This window comes from Garra rufa, chromosome 8 (assembly GCF_049309525.1).
Source record: "Garra rufa chromosome 8, GarRuf1.0, whole genome shotgun sequence".
NCBI classification, from domain to species: Eukaryota; Metazoa; Chordata; class Actinopteri; order Cypriniformes; family Cyprinidae; genus Garra; species Garra rufa.
Genome location: NC_133368.1, coordinates 49,303,956 through 49,315,462, shown reverse-complemented (window position 1 = coordinate 49,315,462; position 11,507 = coordinate 49,303,956). Strand labels below are relative to the sequence as shown.

The window sequence follows — 11,507 nt, the reverse complement described above, 5'->3', positions numbered from 1 at the left end:
TGCTATGACTTTATTCTAATAATTTTTACTTTATTATAATTACTTTATTTTTGTAATTTTGATTTTAATAAAAAAAATACAAGTTTAATCTTGTATAAAACTATTCTTGTATTTATTCTCATAATTTGGGCATTATAAGCAAAATATCATATAATTAATATTTAATTTAATAATAATACGATTTTATTTTTAATTTAATAATAATAAGATTTTATTTTTGTAATTTTTATTCGCATATATTTTTTAATATTACAACTTTCATCTTATTGCTATGACTTTATTCTTGTAATTTTTACTTATTTCATAATTTTGACTTTAATCTCAAAATATGACAAATTTAATCTCGTATATGACTTTTATTCTAGTATTTCTGTGATTTTATTCTTGTAATTTTTACTTTTTTCTCAAAATTAACTTTTAATCTCACAATGCTATGAAATAATTTTCATTATGTTTGGCTTTATTAACAAAAAATGACAAATTTAATCTCGAATATGACTTTATTCTTATAATTTTACTTTCCCCTGAAGAATATTACACCTTTAATCTCACAAGGCTATGACTTTATTTATGTAATTTTGATTTTAATCTCAAAATATTACAAATTTAATCTTGTATAAAACTATTATTGTATTTATTCTCGTAATTTGGGCATTATTCGCAAAATATCACAACTTTAATTTAATAATAATACGATTTTTTTTTTGTAATGTTGACTTTCTCATATTGCTATATGTTCCTTTTTTTAATATTACAACTTTAATCTCACAATGCTATGATTCTATTTTCATAATTTTGACTTTAATCTCAAAATATGACCAATTTAATCTGACTTTATTCTTGTAATTTTACTTTCTTTTTTGAAATATTACACCTTTAATTTTACAATGCTATGACTTTATTTTCATAATTTTTGCTTTAATCTTAAAATATTAGAGGTTTAATCTTGTATTAAACTATTCTTGTATTTATTCACATTTTTTGGACATTATTAGCAAAATATCACGACTTTAACTTAATAATAATAAGCCTTTTTTTGTAATTTTGACTTTCTCATATTGCTATATCTTCATTTGTGTGTTTATTTATTTAAATATCACAATTTAATCTCAATGCTATGACTTTATTTCTAATTTAGATTTTTAACCCTAGAATAAAGTCATATATGAGATTAAATTTGTCATATTTTGAGATTAAAGTCAAAATTATGAAAATAAAGTCACAGCATTGTGAAATTAAAGGTGTAGTATTTTGAGAAAAAAAGTAAAAAAGATAAGAATAAAGTCATAGCAATACTAGAATAAAGGCACATACAAGATTAAATTTGTAATATTTTAATATTAAAATCTAAATTATGAAAATAAAGTCATAGCATTGTGAGATTAAAGTTGTAATATAAAAAAAAAAAAAAACACAAATGAAGACATAGAAATATGAGAAAGTCAAAATGACAAGAATAAAGTCTCATTATTAGTAAATTAAAGTTGTGATATTTTGTTAATAATGTCCAAATTACTTAAATACGATAATAGTTTTATACAAGTTTAAGCTTGTAATATTTTGAAATTAAAGTCAAAATTATGAAAATAAAGTAATGGTATTGTGAAATTAAAGGTGTAATATATATATATATATATATATATATATATATATATATATAAAAGCAAATTAAGACATAGCAGTATGAGAAAGTCAAAATTAAGAATAAATTATTATTGTTGTTAAATTAAAGTTGTGATATTTTCCTAACAATGTCTAAATTACGTGAAATAATACAAGGATAGTTTTAAACAATTTAAACTTGTAAAATTTTCAGGAAAAAATTAAAAATTACAAGAAAAAAGTTGTAGCAATACTAGAATAAAGCCACATACAATATTAATTTTGTCATATTTTGAGATTAAAGTCAAAATTATGAAAATAAAGTCATGGCATTGTGAGATTAAAGGTGTAATATTTTGAGAAAAAAGTAAAAATTACAAGAATAAAGTCATATATTAAATTATGAAATTTATGAAATGAAAGTCACAGCATTGTAAGATTAAAGTTATAACATAAAAAAACAAAACAAATGAAGACATAATGAGACAAATTTAATCTTGTGTAAGACTTTATTCCCATTTATGTTATAATCAAAATATTGTGACTTTATTCTCATAATCTTAGACAATTTTTTTTTAGAAATGTTTTAGAAAACATTTAACATTGTAGAAAGGTTTAATCCTCCTCATTTACCTTCACAGTGTCCTTTGGTGTTTTTCTTCCATCCGTAGCAGCACTCCAGTCTGCTGCCGTATCGACAAACGCCTGCCAAACTCCTCGCTGGGATCTGACGCTTTTGCCTTTGAGAAAAACATCAGAGATGGGAGGATTTCTAAACATGCATTTAGATAATCCAAATATCACAATATGAAAACAAAACAATCTTCTGTTATTTATATGGAAACACAATATTAAAAGACCAACCACTTTTTGTGTTGTTTTTGTGTGTCATTTGGGATCAGATTTTTGACTTAAAAAGTGTCACATTTATTTCAATGCTACTTGCATTTCCTTGTAATTGTTTGTAAATTTTGCAATTTTGAGTAAAAATAGTTTCTAGATTAAAGTTGTCCAAATTAAGTTCTTAACTTAACAATGCATATTACTAATCAAAAAATACATTTTGATATATATTTATAGTAGGAATTTTACAAAAAATCTTCATGGAACATGATCTTTACTTAATTTCCTAATGATTTTTGGCATAAAAGAAAAATCTATAATTTTGACCCATACAATGTATTTTTGGCTATTGCTACAAATATACCCCAGCGACTAAGACTGGTTTTATGGTCCAGGGTCACATATATATATATATATATATATATATATATATATATATATATATATATATATATATATATATATATCCATTTTAATTCAAGAATTTTTAGACATTTATACTAGAAAACAAGACAAAAATACTAAGAAAATTATTTTTTGCAGTTCAATAAATACACTGCAAAATAATTTTACTTTATATAATATAGTATTTTTGTCTTGTTCTCAAGCACAAATACCTAATATATCTTGAATTAAGATGCATTTACTTGACAAATAAAATGACTTAAGATATTATGTCTTGTTCTTCTTTTAAATCTAAAAAATGTCTTAGTTTTTGCTCAGAACAAGCAAAAACATCTGCCAATGGGGCAAGAAAAAAAAAATCTTGTTTAGCATTTTAATTACATTTTTTTTTTTTTTTTTTTTTTTTTAGAAAACAAGACTTCTGAGTCATTTTACTTGTCAAGTAAATGCATCTTTTCTTCAGTATACAGACTGCCATGACTAGTTTATCACTGGCAGAGGATCACAGGTTGTTTCAGGTTAAAATGAGCCTTAATTTGAAGGTAAACGTCTCACTTTGGTGACCTTTGACCCTCCCGGTCTAATTGCAGCTGTAAAAGCAGCAGAAATGTATAAACACACATGACGATCCAGTGGGGATTTGCACAGACAGGATGTAGGAACCTCTATGCGTTTATGGCTCCTTAAGTGTTTAACAGATGCCTCTTACAGGAACCTCTAAAATCTCCTTGACCACATTTCGGCTATAATTAAACCTCACACTATTCACGGCAATCACACCTCAGCAGATGGATCAGGAGCAGAAGGTGTGTGTTGAGCGAGTTTACACTGATAGTAACTTGAACACAGGCCTTTCATAATCCTGGCTTTGAAATATAGCTGCAGAAAACGTCTAAATCAGCTTTTACTTTTTTCTTTCCATTGCATCATATGAGATTTCCTGCCACTTAATAGGAACATTTTGTAAACAAATAAAATTGCAGCAATGCATAATGCATCAAAAAATAAACAAGATGAACATTTATAAATGCAAGAATCAGAAACATAGACATTTTTAAATATATCTTCAATGCTCATTTGCATCTTTGTCTAGCCGCTGCACACACCCACAATGCAAAGGGTAAAAAGACAATTAATATTCAGTAAAATTATTTTAAATTAAAATCAGATGAGAACAAAACTGGAACTGAATTGATCTGAACAACAGCGCTATTGTTTTTAAGAGCTGCTTTAAAACTGTTTAAAAGTTTGTTTTATAATTGACGAATTGTACATACACTGCAAAAAAAAATGATTTTCTTCCTTAGTATTTAAAAACAATTCTTGAATCAATATGCATTTACATATATGCATTAAATCAAAATTTTGTTTATAATAATAATCTTGTTTAGCCTTTGAATTAAGCTTATTTTTCTACCTCATTGGCAGATATTTTTGCTTGTTTTGAACAAAAACGGACACAATTTAGATTTTTTTTTTTAAACAAGACAATATCTTCATAATAAAGTCATTTTACTTGTCAAGTAAATGTCAAATCACTTAAGATATTAAGTGTTGTTTTCTGAAGAAAAAAAGTCTAAATTTTGTTAGTTTTTGCTTAAAACAAGCAATTTTTAAAAAGTAATTGCATTGTATTTCAAGAATTTTCAGATATTTATACTAGAAAACTAGTAAGGAGGGATTCATTTTTGCAGTGTATTTAGCAAAAAAAAGTTTTTCTTAGTATTTTTGTCTTGTTTTCTAATATAAAAATAATTTAATCACTGAAGGTATTAGGTCTTGTTTTCTGAAGAAAAAAAAATATATCAAAATTGTATTAATTTTTGTTTAAACCAAGAAAAAATATTCTTGTTTAGCCTTTGAATTAAATTTTTTTTCTTGCCACGCTGGCAGATATTTTTGCTTGTTTTAAACAAAAACTAACAAAATTTTGATTTTTTTTTTTTCAGAAAACATTTTACTTGTCAAGTAAATGCTCAATTTTTTCTTGATATTTATAATAGACAACAAGACAAAAATACCCGAAAGGATTCATTTTTGCAATGTATTTATTGAACTGAACTGAATTTAACAAAAACCCAGCAAAAATGATTTTCTTACTTAGTATTTTTGTCTTTTTTTCTAATATATCTAAACATTTTTGAATCAAGATGCATTTACTTGATAACTAAAATGACTTAAGATATTAAGTCTTATTTTCTAAAAAATAATATCAAAATTGTGTTAGTTTTTGCTTAAAACAAGCAAAAATATCTGCCAATGGGGTAAGAAAAATGTCTTAATTCAAAGGCCAAACTATTTTTTTTTAAGCAAAATTTTACAAAATGTTGATTAAAAAAAAAGCAAGACCTAATATCTTAAGTTGTTTTACATGTGAAGTAAATTCATCTTGATTCAAGAATTTTTAGATATTTAAACTAGAAAACAAGACAAAATTATTAAGGAACGATTCATTTTTGCAGTGTATTTAGCAAAAAAAAAAATATATATATATTTTCTTACTTAGTATTTTTATCTTGTTTTCTATTATAAAAATCTAAACATTTTTGAATCAAGATGCATTTACTTGACAAGTAAAATTAGATATTAAGTCTTGTTTTCTGAAAAATAATCTCAATTTTGTTATTTTTGGCCTAAAACAAGCAAAAAAAAGAAAAAAAAAAAATTATATATATATATATATATATATATATATATATATATATATATATATATATATATATATATATATATATACATACATATACATATACATATACATACATATATGTAAAGCTCATAAAATTAATCTTGATTCAAGAATTTTTAGATATTTATACTAGAAAACAATACAAAAATACTAAGTAAGAAAATCATTTTTTGCAGTTTAATGACACTGTTGTCTTTTACAGCTGAAATAGAATTTGTTTTTATAACTGATGGATTTTACAACAGTATCACTGTTATTTTCTTGTTTATTACTGTGAAGCTGCTTTAAAACAATCTGTATGAAGCGCTTTAAAAAAATGTGACTTGATTTACAGACCTCAAAAACTGCTGCTTTAAGTTAATCTCTGTTATCTTTGAAATCATCTAAATGCAAATGTGCTACTAAAATTAAAACTGTAATTTTTGTTTGGGTGACGACTAAAAAAAAAACAAAAAAAAAATAATATTAATGACTTATCCTGCACTCCACAAAATTTGGTCCAATCAGATGCTATCTGGAATCAAAGCCCCTCCCCCTAATTCATCTGCCTAGCAACAGTCAACTTAAGCCTATGGCAAAATATATGATATTTCCTGTTGAATCAGTTACTGGGGCCAGTAGTATGTGTCAAAACTGCTTTCAGTGAGTGATCAACATCCTCTCTCTGCTTCCAGATGTTTGTAATTCTGCGTGCTTCTCGTGTTGGTCTCTAAATTTGGAGTGGGCTCCAGCGGGACGGAGTAAATCGGTGAACCGACGGAAATAAACTCTGTACAGCAGCAAATGGGAGCCAGTCATGTGAACAGGTGGCTGACGCTCATTACGGACAAAATTAGCAGCTCATCATTGGCAGATCAGCACAGACAGCTTCACAAACCAACACAACAACAGCCATTTACATAAACGCTGCAGAAATATTTTAAATCTGTTCAAGCTTCAGCATCATTTACGGCTCTTTTTGTGTTTGATAGTGATTTTTCATAATAAACAGCCATTCAAGGTAAACATTTATTTGAGTTTCTTGAAATTAACTTATTTAAAATATATATGTATTTTTGGTTTTGCTTTTCTTTAAAAAAATCAAAAAGTTAATGCAACAATATACGATTTCAAATATTAGGTCATGCTTTCTGAAAAATTCACCAAAATTAAGTGAGTTTTTGCTTAAAACATTAACAAATATCTGACAATGAGCAAAGAAAAAATATTTTTTTTTCTTTTTTTTTTGCCCTTTAACCATTTTTTTCTTCTTTTAAAGAAACTTACTTAATTTTGATTTTTTTTTTTTAAAAACAACACTTAATATTAATAAAAATCATTATTTTAGTTTTTATTTATTTATTTATTTTTAATTTTATTGTTATGTTTTTGTTTTTATATATTTGTATTATTATTATTTTTTTATTGCAGTTTATACATTTAGTATGGCTACAAAAGCAATGAAAATAAAACTATGACCTTTAAACAAAAAAGTTGCATTCGTCACAAAAGTTTTTGCAAATGAATTACTGTTGCCTTTTAGTTTATAAATTGAAATTAATAATTGCTTTATTAGTAATAAAGCTACATATATATATGTGTGTGTGTGTGTGTGTGTGTGTGTGTGTATGTGTGTGTGTGTGTGTGTGTGTATATATATATATACAGTACATATATACAGTATATATATATATACAAAATAAGTATTTGACACATCAGCATTTTTATCAGTAAGGGTATTTCTAAGTGGGCTATTGACACAACATTTCCACCAGATGTAGCCATCAAGCCAAATATTGAATTCATACAAAGAAATCAGAACATTTAAGTATACAAGTTGAGTCATAATAAATAAAGTGAAATGACACAGGGAATAAGTATTGAACACACTTTATTTAATACTTTGTAGAAAAGCCTTTGTTGGTGATTACAGCTTCTAGACGCCTCTTGTATGGAGAGACCAGTCGTCTGCATTGCTCAGGAGTATTTCTGCCCCATTCTTCCACACAAACGTTCTTTAAATCTTGAAGGTTCCTTGGGCCTCTTTTATGAACTTTGATCTTCAGTTCTCTCCACCTGATTTCGGTCAGGTGATTGACTGGGCCATTCAAGCAAGTTGATTTTCTTTCTTTGAAACCACTTCATTGTTTCCTTGGCCTTGTGTTTGGGATCACTGTCTTTCTGAACAGTGTTGTTTTTGACAACCATCTTACATTTAGTCTTAGTCTTAGTCTTTTGAACTAAAATGCTTCTTAGTTTTAGTCAAATTTTAGTCACTTCTATATGTGATAGTTTTAGTCCAATTTTAGTCGACGAAAAGTCAAAAAGGTTTTAGTCTAGTTTTAGTCGACGAAAAGTCAAAAAGGTTTTAGTCTAGTTTTAGTCAAAAAAGGGAAAAAAGTAGTCTTTTAACAAATTAATGTAGGTCAGTAAGTATTTTGCTGTTGGGTAGTGTCACTTATAAGTTCTGAAAATAGCAGATCTATAGTTCAACACAATGTGAGCTTCCGGATCGACTATTTTCACCAATAATTACAATAATGAAGGAATGTTTTAGAACATAAAAGACAAAAAAGGATGGAATGCTAAAACGGCTTGCCATAGCGTCAGATACTTTTTAAGTTTTAATTGGCGTGCACAATAAGCGGAAATGTCATGCATTTTAAACGTCTGACGGACCACCCACTAACATTTTCGTCTATTCTCGTCTCGTCAACGAAAACTCACACACGTCTCGTCATGTTTTAGTCATCAACGAGCCATTTTTATCTCGTCATCGTCGCGTTATCGTCATGAAAAAAAGTGGCGTCAACGAAATGATTTCGTCATCGTCATCGTTGACGAAAACAACACTGTTTCTGAAATGTCCATCCTTTTTTCATTTTCAGCTTTCTGGTAGATGGCAGCAGATTTTTATCCAGAATGTCAGGGTACATTTCTCCATTCATCCTGCCTTCAAGAATATGAAGTCTGCCAGTACCCCTTGCTGAAAAGCAGCCCCAAACCATGATGCTTCCACCCCCAAACTTAACTGTTGGTATGGTGTTCTTGGGGTGGTGTGCAGTGCCATTTCTTCTCCAAACATGGTGTGTAGAATGACTGCCAAAAAGTTCAATTTTGCTTCATCTGACCATACTGTAGTCTCCCAATAATTCACAGGCTTCTCCAAATGCTGTTTCGCAAACTTTAACCGAGCCTCAACATGCTTTTTGAATGGAGTCTTGGTTCAGTGCATTGCTTATAGTCTTCTTTGAAACAACAGTACCTGCTGATGCAAGGTCTTCCTGAAGTGGTTCTTGGCTCTTGGAGAACTCTCCTGATTATTCTTTGGACTCCTCGGACAGGGATCTTACGTGGAGCACCTGATCGTGGCCGGTTTATGGTGAACTGATGGTGAATTTCCAGATAATCAGCATTCTGGAAATGCACCTATAACCATTCCCATCAAAATGCTTTTCAACAATAAGATTACGAAGATCTTGAGAGAGTTCTTTGCTTTTACCCATCGTGAAGTCTTTCTTGTGTGACTTCTGGGTAATGAGAAGCCTTTATAGGCCATCAATTAGGATTAAAGCAGCTGATATCAATTAGTACTGATAGGGGGCAGGGTTTCTCTCTCAGTTCTGACAGATTTCAGGTGATCTCCTGGCTTTCTATGTCATTTTGCACCTTGTTATCTGCATGTGTTCAATACTTATTCCCTGTGTCATTTCACTTTATTTATTATGACTCAACTTGTATACTTAAATGTTCAGATTTTTTTTGTATGCATTTAATATTTGGCTTGATGGCTACATCTGGTGGAAATGTTTTTTTTTTTTTTTTCACATTAACTAACAATAACAATGAGCAATACACTCGTTGTATTCATTAACGTTAGTAATAACAATATAATTATTTATTATTTGATCATGCCAGCTCAAATAAATTAAATTATACGGTACATGTTTTGATTTTAATAATGTATTAGTAACTTTGAAATGAATATTGATTAAAAAAAGGAATAATTGCTTTATTAATTATTCAAGTATTTGCGTATAGCTTATTGTAAAGTGTATTTTTTATCTTGCATTTAAAAAAAATCTAAACATTGTTGCATCAAAACACGTTTATTTTATTTTTATTCATTAGTTTATAAATTTTCATAATTTTAATAGTTTTTTTAAATGTCTATATGTTTTAATTGTTATTTAGTAGTTTAGTTTTTATAATATTGTAGTAATTTTTTTATAATATTGTAGTAATTTTATATAATATTGTAGCTTTATTCTTTCTTTTTTTTTTTAAATATGCCTATAGTTTTTTTTTTTTTTTAATTTTAGTTATAGTTTTAGGAATTTTGTTGCATGTTTTTGTCATTTTTAAAAGTTTCTATGTTGATTCTATTACTTTTTATTTATCAGTTTTTGTTTATTTTGTTTTATTTTTTTCTTGTTTTACTTTAATTTTACAATTTTAATTTTACACCAAAATTAAGTTTCTGCTTAAAACATTAAGAATTAGTTTGTTTTGTTTTGTTTTATTTAAGTTTATTTTTCTTAGCCAATTAACATATTTTTTTCCACTTTTAAACAGTCATTTAATTATGATTTTTGATTTTTTTTCTTCTGAAAACAAGACTTAATATTCATCAAAATCATTGTTTTTGTTTATTTTATTTTTTATTATTATTTTTAATGTGTATTATTATTGTTATTATTTATTTATTTGTTGCAGTTTATGCATTGAATATGCCTACAAAAGCAATGAAAATAAAATATTGACCTTTAACCAAAAAAGTTGCATTGGTCACAAACAGTTTTGCACATGAATAACTGTTTCCTTTTAGTTTATGAATTGATCTGCTCCTTAAAAACATCCCAAATAAGATATCAATCGTTTCTCCGAGACATTATTGAGATTAAATGAAGAACAATCTACTTCTCAGATGTTTCTCACATGTAATCTCCTCTAGAGTTGCAAAAAAGATCTCAACGACATCTCAAACTAAAGTCTGGAATGAAAAGTCAAAGATCTCAATATGAGCATTAACATTTAACTTCATGCACTTACCTGTAATCTGCAGATCCTAAGGAGAAGTAAAGTAGGAATGACAGAACGCTGATCCACGTCAAATGTTTCATGTTTTAAACAATCCTCTTTATTTCTGTGTTTCCTAGTTCGATTGCAGCATGAAGTCTGCAGCGTCTCTCCTCTGGTCTCGTGAGTGTCTCTCGCTCGTCTCGCTGAAATTCCAGATGTCATTGCGTTGAGTGACAGAAGGGCTGGAGTCTTTTGTGGGGGTGTTTCAGCGTCTTCTCTCTGAAACTCAATCTGTGACGTCTAGATTGATGAAGGAGCGCCAAACATCTCACTTCACGCTCCAGGAGAAAAAAACCTGCTTTAAGAGAAATTTAAAAAGAAAGAAGCTATTTTAGTTCATGTATTTGAATTGAATTCAACAAAACAAACAAGAAGTTTAATTTACTTAATCGCAATTTTTTTTGGTTTTCTTCTTTTTTTTTCTTCTTTTAAACAAACTCACTTAATTTAGTTTTTTTTGTTGTTGTTGTTGTTGTTGTTGTTGTTGCAGAAAACAAAACTTAATATTAATCCAAATGATTATTTTTGTTTATTTAGTTTTATTTTATTTTTTACATTTTATTATTATTTTTATTTATTTTATTTGTATTATCATTTTTTATTGCAGTTTATGCATTTAATATGGCTAAAAAGCAATGCAAATAAAATATTGACCTTTATTTAAAAAAAAAACTGCATTGAATTTTATTTAAAGAAACAAAGCATTTTTTGCAACATAGATTTTATGACAAAAGTATTAATTTTGACTAATTATTACTATTTAAAGATTGGCAATTTTGTAGCACCAGTGTTATATCATTGCTGATTTTTTGTTAATATTTTTATAACTTTAAAATTTTGTTAAAGTTTTTGTATTTTTCTTTTTTTATATGTGTCTTTATAGTTTTTATTAATTTGTATTTTTTTT

General features: G+C 27.4%; 1 protein-coding gene across 1 annotated transcript in view; it reads right to left on the bottom strand.

Annotated features, from left to right (window-relative positions):
- Positions 1-10,738, bottom strand: part of egfl6 (EGF-like-domain, multiple 6) — a 43,057-nt gene extending 32,319 nt beyond the window's left edge. Inside the window, exons 1-2 of the mRNA XM_073845158.1 lie at positions 10,571-10,738; positions 2,236-2,342 (exon numbers count right to left, since the gene is read on the bottom strand). Coding sequence (XP_073701259.1) covers positions 2,236-2,342; positions 10,571-10,641 — 178 coding nt within the window. The 5' untranslated portion in view covers positions 10,642-10,738. The remainder of the gene's footprint in view (positions 1-2,235; positions 2,343-10,570) is intronic.
- Between the last annotated feature and the right edge of the window lie 769 nt (positions 10,739-11,507).